The sequence below is a fragment of the Pectinophora gossypiella genome, chromosome 19 (assembly GCF_024362695.1).
Source record: "Pectinophora gossypiella chromosome 19, ilPecGoss1.1, whole genome shotgun sequence".
Taxonomy (NCBI): Eukaryota; Metazoa; Arthropoda; class Insecta; order Lepidoptera; family Gelechiidae; genus Pectinophora; species Pectinophora gossypiella.
The window spans coordinates 13779371-13798032 of NC_065422.1; the positions used below are offsets into that span (position 1 = coordinate 13779371).

General features: G+C 40.1%; 1 protein-coding gene across 4 annotated transcripts in view; it reads right to left on the reverse strand.

Moving 5' to 3' along the window:
• Positions 1–18662, reverse strand: part of LOC126375653 (GAS2-like protein 3) — a 105810-nt gene that overhangs the window by 2207 nt on the left and 84941 nt on the right. For all 4 annotated transcript variants that reach the window (XM_050022700.1, XM_050022698.1, XM_050022701.1 and 1 more), the window contains exons 5-10: positions 3764–3888; positions 3086–3227; positions 2452–2650; positions 1897–1934; positions 1035–1147; positions 68–196 (exon numbers count right to left, since the gene is read on the reverse strand). In XM_050022700.1, coding sequence (XP_049878657.1) covers positions 68–196; positions 1035–1147; positions 1897–1934; positions 2452–2650; positions 3086–3227; positions 3764–3888 — 746 coding nt within the window. The remainder of the gene's footprint in view (positions 1–67; positions 197–1034; positions 1148–1896; positions 1935–2451; positions 2651–3085; positions 3228–3763; positions 3889–18662) is intronic.

Sequence of the window (18662 nt, forward strand, 5' to 3'; positions counted from 1 at the left end):
CCAGTCTAAATAATAGACCAACCCGGGCCTCCTGTCTAAAATGCTCAAAAACCAATGCCGAGCTCACCCTGATGAACACGTTCCTGCCGGCGATGTTGTAGCGGCCCTCGCCAACCTTCTTGACCTTGAGCAGCTTGGAGCACTTGCCGGCGCCGCAGCTGCAGCCGCGCTCCATCAGCCGCGTCACCAGCTGCACCTGCAGCACAACACAACACAATGTTAAATAACTTTATACAGAATGTTAGTGACATCGTAACGAAAACATTGAGGGATGATTTAGACCATGATCCTGAGTTGATATCAAGTGGAATTTTCCGTCGCAAAAGTATGGAACAGAAAATACCAAATAAATAACCTATATACGTTCCACTGCTGGGCACAAGCCTCCCCTCAATCAACCGGAGGGTAATTGGAGCATACTCCACCACGATGATGCTCCAGTGTGTCACAATGTTACAATAATACCTTATATTAATTGAGCTCATTAATAGCTACATGTTACCACAGAATGTTGTTAATTTCAAGGTTTTTTTTTCTTTTAGGATTATGGCAATGAGTCGCAATCTTGCAACCATATCGACAACTGTGTGATCGGAGAACAAACTGAAACGACGGACGAGAAAACAAAATGTAAGTTTTTTTTAAAAAAGATTTAGTATTGTACATATTCATGTAAATCAGTTTCTAAAACACAAAAAACTTACTGGATAGTAAGTACTTGGCTAAAATTTCCATATATTGAGTTGAGTATCTGTTCGCATTACACGCTCAATCCCATACATTTTATCGATTACATTGTAGTTTTTCCCCCCTATCCCCAGTAGTCTTACCAGTTGAACTTCTGGGAACTTCCTTCCCAATAAACTTACTGAATCGTAAGAATTCGCGTTTCCCATTAGTTTTACTTTGTCAAAATATTTTTCGTAATCGTTTGCAAGTTTGGCTCAGGACTGTTAACGTTGAATTAGTTGAAATTATTTTGAGTTTCAGAGGTTTGTCAAAAATATCATGTATCTCTGTCTCCTGCTACTTACCCTCTTGTCGAGCTCGTTGGTGGGTTTGAGCGGCACGTCGGAGTCTGTGCTGGCCACCGTGCCTTCAGACTTGGTGCTCTCTGCGTCTGCGTTGTCCAGCACCGCCAGTTGGTCTGAGGGAATTGAAGTTTTTTTTTACATTTCGAATTCATTTATAATTCCGCCGACTGTTGTGCTTTTCTGTATATGCTGTCCTTATCTCTGTATTTTGTGTCCATTGTGCTCAATAAAGTATTTTATCTATCTATCTATAATTCAGAAATACCTAATTGAAAAATATTTTGAGTATTGGGGATGACTGGGCCAAACATATATTCGAATTTTAAAATAGAATCTAGTCTAAGATCATAAAAAAACTATATTCCTTTGATTTATTCATCATCATCAGCCCATTAACATCCCCACTGATAGGGCACGGGCCTTCCCTATGGATGGATAGGGAGATCGGGCCTTAAACCATTACGCGGGCCCAGTGCGGATTGATGGTTATTAACGACTGCTAATGCAGCCGGGACCAACGGCTTAACGTGCCTTCCGAAGCACGGAGGAGCTCGAGATGAAAACTTTGTTTTTGTGGTCACCCATCCTATGACCGGCCTTTGTGAAAGTTGCTTAACTTCAACAATCGCAGACCGAGCGCGTTTACCGCTGCGCCACCGAGCTCCTCATATTATTGTATATTTCTTTTACCACAGTTGACCATGCTCCATGACCTATTACGCTAGTCTTACGGAAAGCTCGGAAAAACGTGGGTACTTAATTCATCGTACGATGGATGTACCTCTGATTGCCCCATTTGGGAATGCAGTAGTGTGTGACCTTATGTTATGTTTTACTCATATGATAGAGAAGTTATACTTACTGTCGTTAGGATCTGGAGTAGAAGGCGGCTCGAGTGATCTGAAATTATATTAGATAACAGATTAGTAAAGTGTAGTAGTAACGTTCTTATAGCAAATGTAAAATGTTACTTGCAATAAATTTATTTTATTCTTATTCTTGTACCGTTCAATATCGATTGAAATCGAAATTATGTTAGATCATAAATAATAAAATGATGATGATGACCTCCGACCGATTTCGGCCGTGGCGACCACTTCGACTCCTAGTCGGCACGACGCTGATGCGCCCGAAGATGGCTTATGTAGCCTCCTTCTTTCAAATAATAAAATAACGGTGAAGGAAAACATCGCATCGTGAAGAAACCCACGTACCACTAAAATGTACGATTTTGGAGGAATGTGACGTAACCTGTACCGGTAAACGGACGATATCGACTATGCTTTAAATAAAGCAGTTATATTGGTGCAGCGTGATGTGCGAGAAGCATACTGAAGAACTGGATCTGTCAAATCTTCAGGTTAGATAAGCGGACCCCGTGAACCGTAAAGCATACGCTAGGGAGATGATGACTCACTTGTCGGTGGGCGGCGGGGTGGCGTCCCGGAACTGCCAGGCGGCGCCCGACATCGCGGAGTCCAGCCCCGAGTCGCGCTCCTCCAGCGCTATCTCCTTCTCGAGCTGCACCAGCCCTGGAGGCTCCACGCCGAACTTGCTGGCCAGGCGGGCCACTTCCAGCAGACAGAGGATCACCTGTCGCGGCTGGTTGTGTAGCACTGGAATGAGAGGGGTTTGATTAGTTTAGTTTAGTGAAGTCTAGTGGTTAGAGTGTTCGACTAACAATCTGGAGGTCTGGATTCGATTCCCGATGGGGACGAATTCGATATCATTTTGTGAGACTGCCCTTTGTTTGGTTAGGACATTGCACTGATTGTGTGAAAAGCAAGTGCGTCGGAAGGCACGTAAATCTTTAAGCCCCAGATATTTTTACTAAAGTAAGAACATGCATGAATCATGTTTTTGTGGGCTCAATAGGTATAATAACCTCTGATACGAGTACTAGTGCGCTACTAGGTACAAATTCTATGTCTATGATAATTGGCACTTGATCCCCTAGTAGGCAACTCGGAACATTGGGATTGTTCCTGCGTGTTCGAAATCTGCGTGCGAGTACGAAAAACGTCAAAAGTGCCACGGGTCTAAAGGCTCACCCAGGTCATCACTCTCAAAGAGCAGGTTCTCATGCACTCCCAGGTCGCGGCAGAAGGTGATAAAGTTCTCGGTGTTGTCGCGCGAGAAGAAGCTGCGTCGCGCCGCGCGCTGCCAGCAGCGCCCGCGGATCATCGGCACCGGCTGCAAACACCATGCACATCATTTAATACAAAGATGGACACACATAAGGTCAAAACAACGCATGTCCGCAATTATTGGGAAAGCCTGCCGCCAGTTTATGCATTTATAGAATACGATAAGTACTAACGCGTCGTCGACGGAAACATAACGGAAAACATGAAACAGTAGGACTAGGGCCCTGTGCTGGGAGGTTTTCTGGCCACGTCTTTCCCTCAGCGTTACAGATTCCGATGTGGTAGTAGTTTTACAGCTAGTTACATAATATGTAATTTAATTTTTTGACGTTCAAAAAGCGCTAACTTTGTAAGCCAATTTTAAAAATTAAATATTTTTGTTTTTTTTTTTTTTTTGAAGTTGAATAGCTTTCGTTATCCTATAACTCTTTTAGGGACTCGCAGATACGTAATGTCCTTTTAAGCTTTTGCAACTTGACTATACTCCCAGCGCTTGCGCCGCGTCCATGCTGCACGAGCGCTAACGTCGACGACGACGCTCCGAAGACTAAGCCACAAGACCCTAACTAGTTAGATACTGACCCCAACGATTAGTCCCTGGTCGATGGCCTCCCTGGCGCGGTCGTGTATGACGGCGGCCAGCTGACACAGCTCCACGCCGTTGTCCAGTACATCCAGGAAGTTTTCTCCATTCAGGTATGTGATGCCTGTTGACAATAATAATATATTCTAGGTTACAATGGGTGGAAATAGGCTAAACCAAACTTCAAAACAATACAAGTAGAATATGACAGAAATATTGAGGCATGACGGCATCAATAACAGTGGTTGATATTGTGAACACTGGAAGTACTCGCGGCGCGAATAGGAACTCAACGGCGTTCGACAGACGACTTTACCTTTCCCTTTTTCAGCGCTTTTTAAGGTCGTTTCTTTAAAAAATCCCGTCGGAGGCTAGTCTATCATAAGTAACGACACGATAAAAAAAAATTGAGAGCTCTTATAGGGCCCTGTGCCCTGTTTATCAAAACTTACAAGCCTTGTATTACAAGAAATTTTCTTATAAAAATTTTCATTATTACAAGAACGTGTGTATCAAAGCTACAGATGTAAATGACACGTTACAAGTGTCAATATTTATTACACAACCCCTCTACTTTTTTGTTATACGTAATTTACTCGTACTTGTTAGAACACTTTTATTTTTATTTATTTTATTACTTATTGTTTATTTTAATACCGTATTGTCACCACTGTTATTGTAGCTAATAAGTACTTATTTTGGGAAGGCACTGTCTTCCAAAATACAGGTTCGCCTAGTTTGGGAGACAGGGTTTCAACGAGAACTGTAACTGAGCTATTCAATAAACATTATTATTATTACTTGTGAGTAACTTGTAGCTTGTGAACGTGTAAGTTTTGACTTGTAAGTTGTAAGTGACTTGTAAGTTTTGATAAACACGGCACTGGTGTTACTTACTATATAGCACACAGCTTGACTATACGCTCGTAAGATACAGTCCTGACTACGCCCAACATTGTAAGATTACGAAAGGCAACAAAGTCGTATCGGAACTAATACCGCCATAACGTGCGCACTTTATGTCTGTCTGTTGGCGTGTTGCATGATAGTTCTGGCTCTTAAACTCCGTATACACACGATAAGTTAACTTTAACTAACACAACACGTAACGTAGCTACATATCGATATCGATAAGCCTCTATCGATAGTTAAAAAAAAAGGTATTAAAAGAGTAACGGTATTTGACGGGGTCAAAAATAAATTATAAAATGCCAATCTAGAAATAGAAGCCAGTCTAGAAGCCCCGAAGGAGATGATACTTCACCTCCTTACTGTACGGTCACGAGTGTATACACTTTGAAACCATGTCACATTAACATTTTTGACAAATTAAACCATAAGTCTCATTAAATGTCAAAAATGATAGTGCGACAGAGTTCTATAGTGGGTACTTATGACTGTACACCTAACCCTAGCCACCGCTAGGTACATACATATGAAAATATTATAATGCAACACAAGTCTACCATTGAGTATCTAATATTCGTTGAAAAGTAATTACCTACTTCGTAGTTACTCTTACTCGCACTAGATAGATATTCCGGTAAAAAAAATCGTATGTAAAATTTACGATACAACTAACATTCATTGATTAACAAGTAACATTTTATAACAGCTACAGTTCGGAAAAAAGCATGCATTTTAAACACACGTAGGTCTTATAACGAATGATAACGGCAGTCGGTCTGCCCAGTCCGTTAGAACAACAGCGCTAATTGATTTCAACGTTTTTATGTACGACTTTTTATGCGATTTATTGCAGTCTGCAACGCATCAAACATGTTATGACTACTGTAAAGCGTTATCAGGTATGTTTACGTGTTTGTTCAGTGGGGTGAAGTTCCGTGTTATGTTATAGGTTTTTAGATTTATTTATTAGTCATGGATAGTGAACACTGAATATGGAAAATCGGTGGTCATTGACAAGTTGAAGGCATTGCCCTTTAGGCATCTGCTGGTCTAACTTAAAGGGCTCACTTTAAGTTAGAAGTTCGAATCCAGCACAGGCCTAAACACATGGTTATGGTATAGGTTGTCCTATACGTACACTTTGTATCAATGCGGGTTGATGGCCTCACAACCAACTCATTTTTCAGAACTTCCAATCATCAAGTTTACGTGCTTTTAAAAGCTCAAAGAATTCAATCTCGACTAAATGCTCGGTGAGGCGTGGGTACTTACTTAATACATAATAATTATGATGAATGTACCTCTGACTAATCCAGGGTAATATGAGCTTAAGTTTTGTTAAATAATCCGGTGATCTAATCTAAACTTCTTTAATTTTGCAATCGATTATTTCAGTAAGTATTCGTTTCTTTAGTTTACTATGGACATAATTCTCAAACTCATTGTCGTAACAACTTCATACCATCTTTGCGAAACCGGACTGTGTTTGAGTATTGCGTCAACAGACAAACTATATCAGCGTGTTCGTAATTACTGGCCTGTGAACTTTCACGACTGTGCCCGGCCGGGGATCGAACCCAGACCCGCGCCCTGTCGCGCCGCCCTTTGATCCGCGACGCTTTAATCACGCCGCTTGTAATTGCCTGCCATAAATGGTAACAGAACGTTTGCAATGAAAATATATGACGGGTTTGAGTCCGACAACACGCCATAAGCAAGGATTGCAAGAGCAATTCTGAGCGACACTAATCCATAATGTTGGTTAATTAAACGTGTGGTTTGTAAATCAATTTAGGTTTATCAATTACAGTTTAGCTAGATAATTAACGTGGTTGGAGATAATTCAATACCTAAGACGTCGCGGTATTCCGCAACATGTAGCCATGTAGATACTTTGCAGCTTATTATAAAATGTACTTTATTGCACGCTAGCAGAACAATATAAATAGGCGGTGTTTTTGCTCTGAAGCAATTTCATCCAGGCTTGGATGCGGGACGGTACATTAAAAACGGGTATACAACACATAACATAAACTCACGCCTATTTCCCACCGGGGTAAGCAGAGACTATAGAATTCCATTTGCTTCGATCCTGACACACTTCTCTTGCTTCCTCCACATTCATCAAACGCTTTATACACGCACGCGGTTCACGGGTATACAAACAGTACAAAATACAATCGCTACGGCGACTTTAGGCAGAGAAAATGGTTTGTCGGGTCGCAGTATGTGAATTCCGTGGTCTTTGCCTACCCTAATACAAATATAAAAAATATATGTATATAATGGGAAATAGGCTTATGTGCTTATGTATTAAAGAGGTGATTTTGTGCAACTACACTAATATCGAGCACATTTGGTCAACTAACGATTAAATGTTACTACGAAGTCGAGTTATTTATTTGTTCGGTGGCGAAATTCACAGAACGGTCTCTAAATTATTTCAGTGGGTACTAGATGTTATCTATACTTAGTTTTATAAAATATTTAATCGCATTTATGTTACAATGTCGCATTTGGTAATGTAAAATAAATAATAAAAAAAGTTAATCATAAGCTTGAGGCCGACGTAATCTATTACGTATATCGCTTTTGTAGCAGTAATGTCGCCAAAATCAGCAGTAACTAGCGATACAATGGGTGTGCAGTTGTGCAACAGCTGCAGTTGTGCAGTAATGTACGGGAATTACTCATGTTAAGGTTCGCCTTATACGCCGGCTAGAGAAAAGGAAGATTGAGTATAGTCCCGGAAGCTGGGTTACGCGCCAATATTAAAAGCATTTTTGTGCTTGATGTTACGTTGACAGACTAATATGTTTTTGCATTTATATTTCTTTAATAACTACGCTGCTCCACTGCGTGGTGGAGTCTCCATACCCCCTCCAGTTGTAACAGGCTAAATACGAGCCACTGCTGGGCACAGACCTCTCAATTAACCGCAGTATGCGCTTCATGCATGGAACTGTATCTCCGAAAGGGGAGGCAGAGGTTATAGACACACTGCCCGCCAGCTATGTTTAGGTCGTATTTAATAAGGGCGATTCTATTGCCATTAACCGGGCAAAAATCGTAGAAACCACATGATATCAAATATGTATGATCCAAACTTTAATTCAAGCTCATGAAGTCGAATTTTGTGGTTTAGAGACCGAGCTGGGATTTGAACCCGGTGCCACTGCGATGTAAGTCACATGTTCTCATACGTTCAGTATAGAACATAATTAGTTTAAGTACATATTGGCCCCGATTCCTGCAGACACCGCCTAATTTTATTTTAAGTTATATCCGTCATTTTCATATCCGTCGAAAAGGAAAGGGACGGATGATTCACAGCTCTTAATTTTAGGAAGAATGAGTAAATGAATGAATAACCCGGGCGAATCAAAAGGTACGTCGCTGGTATGCAATCCGTTTGACGTGCTGTCTACTTAACTGTGTCGGGTTATTGACGGATGTAAAATTTTTAGACGGTTGGTTTAGATTTGTGCTTAAAATTGACGTGTGTTCCATAAATTTTATGCTTGTCGATTACCCGTCCCTTTCCTTTTCGGCGGCATTTTCTTATCCGCCGAAAAGAATAAAATTAGATGGTATTTACAGGAATTAACACCAATGGTGCTAATTCCTGTAAATACTATCTAATTTTTTTATTTTAAGTTATATCTGTCATTTTCTTATCCGCCGAAAAGGAAAGGGACGGGTAATCGACAAGCATAAAATTTATGGAACACACGTCAATTTTAAACACAAATCTAAACCAACCGTCTAAAAATTTTACATCCGTCAATATAATAATAATAATTTATTTATTAAAGACAACACTAACCCGACACAGTTAAGTAGACAGCACGTCAAACGGATTGCATACCATCGACGTACCTTTTGATTCGCCCTTGTTATTCATTCATTTACTCATTCTTCCTAAAATTAAGAGCTGTGAATCATCCGTCCCTTTCCTTTTCGACGCATATGAAAATGATGGATATAACTTAAAATAAAATTAGGCGGTGTCTGCAGGAATCGGGGCCAATATTTCTCCACGACGATCAGTCCTGCCTGCGCTTACCGCATCCAGCGGCTTCCCGCGATCTTCACCAGAAGGGAGGCGTCGTATTGTTGATAATGATGATGATAACATATATCTAGAAAAATACAAACTCCCCACGTAATTGAGTGTCGTTGCGCTGTAATTGGATCTCAACTGCCTCGGCGTGCTAATCTAATAACTGACAGCTATATTAAAGAACGAGGTGCATTCCACTGCAGGTTATATAAATCAGTTGCTTTAGTAATTAATTTATTGCACAAAACGAACATATAGACGTTCTAAACCGCAATAAGTAAGCATACATCTAACACGAACGTACTTTCTTTTTATTTTAAAATAATATAAAACTTAGGCTTGCGTTTGAGCAATAAGGCCGCCCGAGTTGTATTGTATTCACGTGTTATAACTGATTGTAAAAAAATACTTAAGAGGTAAGAAAGAAAATAATATATTTCTATGTTGGACATCATTTCAAAGTCATATAATTACTACCACTCGGGTTCGCAGACATTCTTGTACCATCAGAAGTACATCAAGTAGCCCTGAATGAAGCGATCATAACACTGTCCACCCCTTATGGAATGCCGCCGCGACCCGTCCTGACCGGTATTTACTTTATAAAAACCGAATTTAAATAACCAATCCGCCTTCAAACCGGCGCATGACCACAAATTACTGAATCTCTCAATCTTTATGTTTTTATACAAGTTTCTGGTACACTATAATTTTCTCTCAACCTTCTTGTAATAAACAAAATAAAGTTATTTACGGATTTCACTGCAACACGCGGAACGGAAGGATAACGTAAGTACGTATATTACGTCGCAATCAAATTAACTTGGTAGAAACTGTTTAATTTCCTGTCGTCAATTAACTGAATGTGAAGCTTGATAGATTTCTCAGACATATCTAACTATATTTTACTGAATCCGTGATAGCTCTTGTGGCAGGATAGGTGAGGATGGTATCCCGACGTGCCGGCAGAGTAGGGGGATGATTTATAATAACGATGACAAAATAACGTAACGTTTTAAATTCTACAGAAATATCCAGTTTATTAACAACAGTTCACAAACAAATTATAACGATGCTTAGATATAAGATCAAATTCAGAATTAGAGGGCACGGCCAGATCTAAACAGTATAATATACTTGTGTTGTTTTTATGAAGGTCGGGGATGCAATGAGTCAGTGTAAAATGAAAGGAAATGCGGAATGGAATGAGATTTTCGAAATTTAAAATGATTGACGGTCAGAACGAAAGGCCAGTTAGTGCAGAATTTGTACTCTGCTGCACTCTATTCGGAGCACGGATGACTTACACCGCTGTGTCATGGGTTCGATTGCCGTCTCGGGCTCCGCCACCACGGAATTTGAAGTTGAGTTCATGTTTGGATCACGTGGTTTCGTGGTGTGCCCAGTTAATGGCAATAGGGTTGCCCCCTATTACATAGGACTTAAACACAGCTGGCAAGGAGTCGGTATGTATACCCTTCGGGGATATAGGCGTGATGCTATGTCGTTTATTTTAATAAACCCTAAGTCCTATATAATAGGGGGCAACTAACACCCTATTTAAAGTAAACTTTATACAGGGTGTTAGTTTCCGTCTCAAAAGTATGGAACGGAATACAATTAAAAAAACACTATACACTGCACTTACTTATTTACTTTTAATTTGCACTGTATTCGTGTGTTATGTCTGATTGTTGAAATTTAGTTCCGTGCAATAAAGTATATTTAATTTGATTTGAAATTTTCATGAATTTTGCGACGAAAAATTCTACTCAGAATCATGATCTGAATCATCCCCCTCAATATTCGATACGATGTCACTGACACCCTGTATGTAACGTTGTAAAGTACGCTATCATCAGCATATTGTATTTAAATACATATATAAAATCAAGCCCGTTGTCCCTAACGGGGTAGACAAAGTCACAAGTAAGCAGGGGGCAACATGCTGCCACTGGAGTTCGTATCACTCCTAAGATGGATATGATGAACCTTATGATGACAGGGGATCAGTCCATCACCCATTTAAGCTTCTTTTAAAGAGGTAGTAGGTAACATACTGAAGGCAGCAATAACATTACCATAACAAGCCTGCCTTGCCCAGTTGGGCACAACCTTTGTCCGACGAAAGGTTTTATGGCGAATCAATGATAATTACACTTTAATTGATTACATCTTAAATTCTTAACCAGCACAGAATTGATTACGAGCAATGTGTTATTGCATCTAAAGACATTAATTAATAAACACAGGCCTTCATAACGCGGTCTGATAATAAATACCACAGAGCGAGTAACGAGGAATGACCAGCCGCGATAGAAGCGGACAATGTGCTTGATAAGTCGTGGAAACTAGCTGCATAAGACAAAACCAAATATCATAATTTGTAACAAAAGCTCACGATTACATCCCAACTGTGGTAGTAAAGAGATACATCTATCGCAAGATGAACTAAGTACCCACTCCTGCGCCTCACCGAGCTTTCAGTTAGACCTACGTGATAGGTGGCCGTATTGCCGTCTATAGGTAATGGTCGAGCCAACTGTGTTAGTGAAGTCATAATTTGTATTCACAACAAAGCTGCTATTTTGTACATTTTAGATCGCAGCGACGTCGCCTATGTGCAATTCGCAATGTTAGTCAACACGATAATTTTAACGGTCATCGCCTCTAGTACTGCTCAAGCGTAATTTATTTCTGTGCTCTGTAATAAATGCGAATTAAGAGTAATTCTGTATTGTACGTTGTTGCGGCCCGTGGGTGTTCCACTGGACATATCGGAACCAATATGGCGGTGCAATTAATACAAGTCCAGTGCTCATTATCAGGCAATACGATCAATGTTTATTTGCAATATCGACTCGTGAGCCTTCGACGTTGCGTGTGGTCCGCAATTGTTGCCTAAGATAAATATACCTTTAAAAACATTACTCTTTACCTTATTATGTACAGTACTATTCCGAGAAAAAATCAAGGGCTTTATTTAACATCTCACATCACATCACTAATTTAAGAGCCACGCTCTTGTCGGTGTAGCATTCTCCACGCTACTTTTTTAAGAAAAATAGGGCAGTGGTTTCCTTCTTGCCTTCCGCCCTTAACTTCTACCGTAGAATAAAGAACAATTCTACGTCGTTCCACACCCCAGACACTCCATACAAACATCTCATTAGCGAGGGAGAGATAGTCTTCATTTTAGACTAAAGTAAGACCCAGACAGAGGGGGTGAGGTAAATCTAGCTCGGCGTTCAATACGAATCGGTGGGGGGCAGGGATTTATCGTTCTATACAATGTGTTATTCTTAATGCTACTCAACTAGGTGCCGCCATCATGCGACCATAGACGTGTGCGTTTGTCATTTCTTCATCTTTTGCAAATAAATAAAAAATAGGTTAAATCAGAAATTAAGTTATCTTGAGTTCTTTTCAAATTTCCTTCTCGTTACTTGTCGCTGCCATCCGGTAAGGATTATAAGCGTGATTGTAGTTTTCATGTAAAGAAAAACAGATCTTAAAATAACTTTAGCGCGGGTGCAATCATGGGAGGTCCTCAATTACATATACTTTAAGTACTCCACACATTATTGTCAAGTTTTTCCACCGGCATACTTATTGTCCATACAACGACGCCACTCCCGCGCATGCTGGGAACAGATTGATCGCGCGATAGCACTCCACCCATCATTACATTATTGCCAACATTATCATCTCCTGACGGCAAAAACTACGCATAATATTACATTTTCACCCGGTTTCCCTTTTCATTGCGGTTTGCTGCAGCTAGTTCATAAATAGGGATGTATTACGACTGATTAAGTCGGATTTGTGTTATCGTCAACTAGTCGGTTATGCAAATCCAGGTGATTATTTGTTAAATCTAACAGAAAGTATGTAATCTTCCTCCACCGGGTCCTTTGCCACGTGTAGGTACAGTCATACATAAGTAATATCAAGTACCGACTTTAGAACCCTGTCGCACTATCATATTTGACATTTAATGAGACTTACGGTTTAATTTGTCAAAAAAGTTAATGTGACATGGTATCAAAGTGTATATATATTAGTACTCGTGACCATACGTAGTACATAGTGCGGGAACGACAAGAAAGAAGAGGAATAGAAAGTATTAACTATTTATTTTTTCTACATCGTGTCGATGGAATATCATATCTTTTGGAACTTTTTACTTGCCATCAGGATTCGCTAATCTAAAAAAAAACCCGGGATGTCCCGGACATAAATATGGTTGGAGAGGTTTATTTCTTGCTATTTATCTATTTATTAACCTATAACCAAAGTTCCAATTGATCCTATATTGAAAAATAAACAATTTTGAATGTCTGCACGTGATTGGAGCTTTTTGATAATCTAATCATCTACGCTACTGCTGCCTACTAGTCGAGTTTATAATCCTTATAGTCGGTTAGTCAGTAAAATAGTCACCTAGTCAACAGTAGTAGCATCCACCGCTAGCAAACAATACCGCGACATAATGATGGCAATTTGCGTGCACGTTTGTGACAGGCGTCCAATTTATTCGACAGATTGAAAAAGTTCATGCAAGTGAAATGTTACCCGATGATAACTCTAATGAATTATGAAACCGATTATGTTGGAGAATGAAATCGGGTCACCTAATATGGCTGTGTGATAAATTGGTGGACGATAACATAAGTTGACTAAATCGTAACTTTCGACCGGATAGGTAATGCATGTGACAGAGCGGTTTAAGTTTGTAGTTTTAGGCGGTTGGTCCCAACCGCCTAAAACTTTTTATGAACGTCTGTTCGTTATGTAAAAATTGACTGAGTAACAATGTTACTCACTGAATAAAAATATAGGTAGATTGAATTCAAATTTGAATTGAAAAGATCTATATTAAACTGACCAGTATAAAAGCTTGAGTTAAAAAATACAATGTAGAACCATACGGAACTTACCATAAGTGTCAACTGCATACATTTTGTTGGTGGCGCGAGATAGGTAGTTCTAGTGAGATACTTGTAAGTTAGTATTAAATGTTAGAGTTAGTATTAAACGTTAAAATGAAACCAACATTATAAAAAAACATTATAAATTTTCCGTTCTTTTTGATACTAGAAATTTCAACCAGCTCGCTCATTTGATCCAGCCTTCGCAGGGCCCTGTGTCCACAGGTCTGTAATTAAGTTCGCTCTGTTTATTTTAATACTTGCAACCATATAAGCGAGTATCTCTCGCCGCAATCTGTGCTCGCCATCGATTACATTTTATTATTCCTTTTCAATAATTGGTCGCGGGCGGTATCGGTACTGTCAACAGAATAGTTTTAGGACTATGTATCAAAAGTGGCTGCCAGTTGTCTTCTAATTACTTTTAGCTCTGCGCACCCCATTACGGATAACAACGACCTCCGTAGTCCAGTGGCTAAGAGTTGCCTCTCGATCTGGAGGTCGTCGGTTGAGACATATCAGAAAAATCACTTTGTGGCCCCTAGTTTGGTTAGGCCGAATCCGTACTTCGGAAGGCATGTTAAGCCGTCGGTCCCTGGTAGTCGCTACATGGTCCATGTCAGGGGCCACTGGCGGCTGGACGGTTTCCTGCCACCAGGGTTAATGAAGTTGGTCATTGATATCATATGATAAAAGAAAAGTAGTGATTACTACGTGTAACAGATGCTCTGTGCAGTCGTAATTGGTACCAGGGCAACCCTGATCATGTTCTAAGTTTCAACCTTCACAAACAACAGCATGGTCGAACGCAGTAGACGGTAGCCTCGTCGACTATGATAGCGATATTTTTCAGAAAAACTTCAAATATAAGAGTTTTAGAATTTCATTGTTTTAAGTTTACGCGGTTATTACAGTTCATACAGTAGTAGTAGTTAGTACTATGTTGGTGGTTACAGTGTCGAAATATCGTGAGTCTCATATCTCCATTTAAACGCGGTAAGAACCCGTTACTATGTGTTTTAATTATTTAGAATTTCATATTCCAAGTTCCTATATTTTTCTGCGAACACTCCCAATATAAATGATACCGGTCTAGGCCCTTGGTCCATTGAAGGGTGGTTTATTTTTTAGCCTTACTTTGTGTTGTTGTCAGGTAAACAAATAGCAGATAAACACTACTCTCATGGGTAAGGTCACCACAATCAGAAGATTTGAACTCAGATAAACATATATATAATTATTATTTATTTTACTTATTTATCGCTCTGTGGTTCGATTCCCGATGGGACATTGTCGAACTCACTTTGTGAGACTGTCCTTTGTTTGGTAAGGTCTTTTCAGGCTTGAATCACCTGATTGTCCGAAAAAGTAAGATGATTCCGTGCTTCGGAGGGCACGTTAAGCCGTTGGTCCCGGCTATTAGCTGTGAAAACACGTCCACCGACCCGCAGTGGAGCAGCGTGGTGGAGTATGCTCCATACCCCCTCCGGTTGATTGAGGGGAGGCCTGTGCCCAGCAGTGGGACGTATATAGGCTGTTTATGTATGTTATGTATGTATCGCTCTGTGGTTCTGTTAGTTTCCACTAAACATTATGATATAGGTACCATACACAGCCACACATATCATCACACCTGTAAGCCGAAGGGGTAGGCAGAAGTGTACATATACTAACATACTACACCCAATCTTCCGCTACGTGGAACTTATATATATACATATATATCGGTCTGCGATTGTTGAAGTAAAGCAACTTTCGCAAAGGCCGGTCATAGGATGGGTGACCAAAAAAAAAAAGTTTTCATCTCGAGCTCCTCCGTGCTTCGGAAGGCACGTTAAGCTGTTGGTCCCGGCTGCATTAGCAGTCCTTAATAACTATCAATCCGCACTGGGCCCGCGTGATGGTTTAACGCCCGATCTCCCTATCCATCCATAGGGAAGGCCCGTGCCCCAGCAGTGGGGACGTTAATGGGCTGATGATGAAGTTCCACGTAATAGGGGGCGAACCTATTGCACACAAATCCTGGAAACCACTCGATATCAATTACCTATGATCCAAACACGAATTCAAATAAAGTCCGGGTTCGAACCTTGGACACTACGATGAAAGTCTCGCGGTCTATAGTTCCATAACGCGTCATCTTATGATCCATTATTACGAAAAACGTAACCCAATAACTACATTTTGAACAATTATTTATTTTGTAAATCAGTTAAAATACAGTAAAAAATTACGAAATTCAGCTTTTAGCACATTCGAAGGTAAATTGTCCAATATACTTAACTTTTAAGAGAACGTAAAGTTCAATTAAACTCTTAAAAAGATGATTACAAAATACTTTAATTCGCTTTCATTAAAAATCGCGCAATAAACGTAATTGATGAGACAAAAATGAAATTAAAAGTTTATTTTTCACTGTTTCTTTTTCAAGGTCTGCCAATAAGCGTTAACTAGTGGTTGCAATTACTCGGTAACCTAATTGTTGCATACACATAAACACACAGTATTCCCAAATGGGGTGGACAGAATCTGAAACAAAATGCTTGTAATAGAATGTACAGTAGGTACCTGTTAAATTTCTACATACATACATAAACTCACGCATATATCCCACCGGGGTAAGCAGAGACTATGGCATTCCATTTGCTTCGATCCTGGCACACTTCTCTTGCTTTCTCCGCATTCATCAATCTTACACACACGCCGGTTCAGAGTAGATCGTACTGAACCTCTTCTAAGGACAATCTTCTGTTCGATTTCTATTGTAATATAACTTAGTAGGGGTTGATGAGGTGGATTACCAACCTCATCAACCACACGATAGAAGAAGACTTACTTAGTAAATTATCTTCGAACAATACCGGTCTATGATATAAAGATCGCAGAAGCTTCCAATTTGAACCGTGGGTCGATGTTTGAATATTCATAACACATGCGGCGTTGTAACGGGTGCCCGTTATTAAATACTGCGCCTGCGACGCTGACCGAACACTGGTTAATTTTGGTCACCCTGACTCACGCGCCTTATTTGGCCCCGACTACTTCTATACAAATCTAGAATGGTGGCCGAAAACAATAGGTACGGCCCAGTAAAATGGCTTCCTTTCAGTCGATTAATTCTAATTTTATTTTTTTAAAGAACGTCTAGGGCCCTGTGCCGAGGTTTTTCTTACAGCTTCTTTCCCCCGGCTATACAGGTTGTGAGAAGTTGCAGTAGTTTTAGGCAGATGAGACGTTCGTTATGTAAAATTGACGATTCAAAGTGTAACTATGTTACCTACTGAATAAAGATATTTTTGAATTTGAATTCCTTCAAATATATAATCCTCTCACACGACGCACTGAGCCGAGGTTCGCCCGGCGGTTGTCTTAAATTTTGCACCGGGTGAGAGCCCTCAGTGCTCCCCATTTGTCCGGCTAAGTAGTTAATGCCATGTGCGGCAAATCTGCTACAAGTCTTGTCAAAAAATGTTTTCACCTCAATGAACTAGAGGGAGTTCAAAAGCACGGAAGCATCTTACATTTCCCAAATACTTGACAAAAACTTCCGATATACTTTTACTAAAATGTAAAAAAAAAATCAAGCAAGCTTTGTAAAGTGCTTAGTTCATCTTGTGATAGATGTACCTCTGACTACGCCATTGGGACATAGTTGTGAGCTTATGTTGTGTTAAAAACAACAATTAAAATAATTAGGCACCTACTTCAATGCACTTAAATATTTTCATTTAGTGAGTTTGCGTCATTCGATATACTTAACCTGAAATCGTAATTAGCCACATATTGCTTAATTTGTAGCTAATGTTAGTGCAAGAATGCGCTTACCTTGCATTTCGTTTCTCAAAACATTCCCTACAGCAAAGATAATACAAAAAGGTAATGTATGAACATCCAAAGAAAACTCTGACTTATCACAAAGTTTTGCCTTTTCCTTTTTTATGCGTAAGTACTGCAATGGTCTGGAACTGTCTGCCGTCGTCTGTTTTTCTGATTCATTATAATTTAGGAGTCTTCAAGGCTAGAGTGAATAGGCATTTGCCAGGTAAGCGTGTAGACCACATCGTCACTTAACATTAGGTGAGATTGTTATCCCGTTTTCACATCGTGCGCTTACCATACCTGAAGATTTAACAGGTCCGGTTTTTTAAAGCGACTATCTGTCTATCACAAAGAAAACTCTGATTCGGATGGGACTTGCTGAGACGATTGTTAACCATTACACCACCGGGTCCTCATCCTGTCCATCCGACTTTTTATTCGATTTATATCGCCATTATGCCGACCAAATGATACCAATTTCTTTTTTAGATAACTTGATTCAATGTGGCCTTTTTAACCCCCTTGTACCTACTACTTTTTCTGCTAGGTTAGGTTGTTTTTTTACTAAGTACCTTGAGTTCACATTTCTATAATTGACTCTATAGCACGTCGACATAAATACAACCCGCGTAAATGTATCATACTATACAATGTTTACTTATAGATATGGTGGATGCATGTGTGGTGAAGCGAATCAAATGGTGCGCTAGCGCATCTACACACGACAAAGCGGTCAGTGGAGTGTGCCGTAATACAGCGAGCGACCGATACCGGCGCGTGCGACGACCTGCTACTGTTATGTCGTGTCTAACGCATTCATTGAACCACATGCACTCATACACTCACAGTTGTATCCCTACTGCAGGGTTTGCATGGCAGCCACGCCGAGGGCGGCGGGATTTATATCGAGGGTTTCGACCAATAGACGCAGCGAATGCTATCTACGTAGATAGAAGTCTTTCGGCTGTTGATCAAAGCCCTCGATATAATATGCGGCGCGAGTGCGGTTCCGCGAGCGCTGAAAAGGTTCAGCCAAAGACAAAGCAGGGTGCCTTTTTTACACCAATAAAGCGACATAAGAAAGAACGTGTCGCGTTTTCTTAAAAAAAAAATACAATTTTGAATAGATACTTACTCCTGTACAATGTAATACTTAACATAACATAACAAATACTT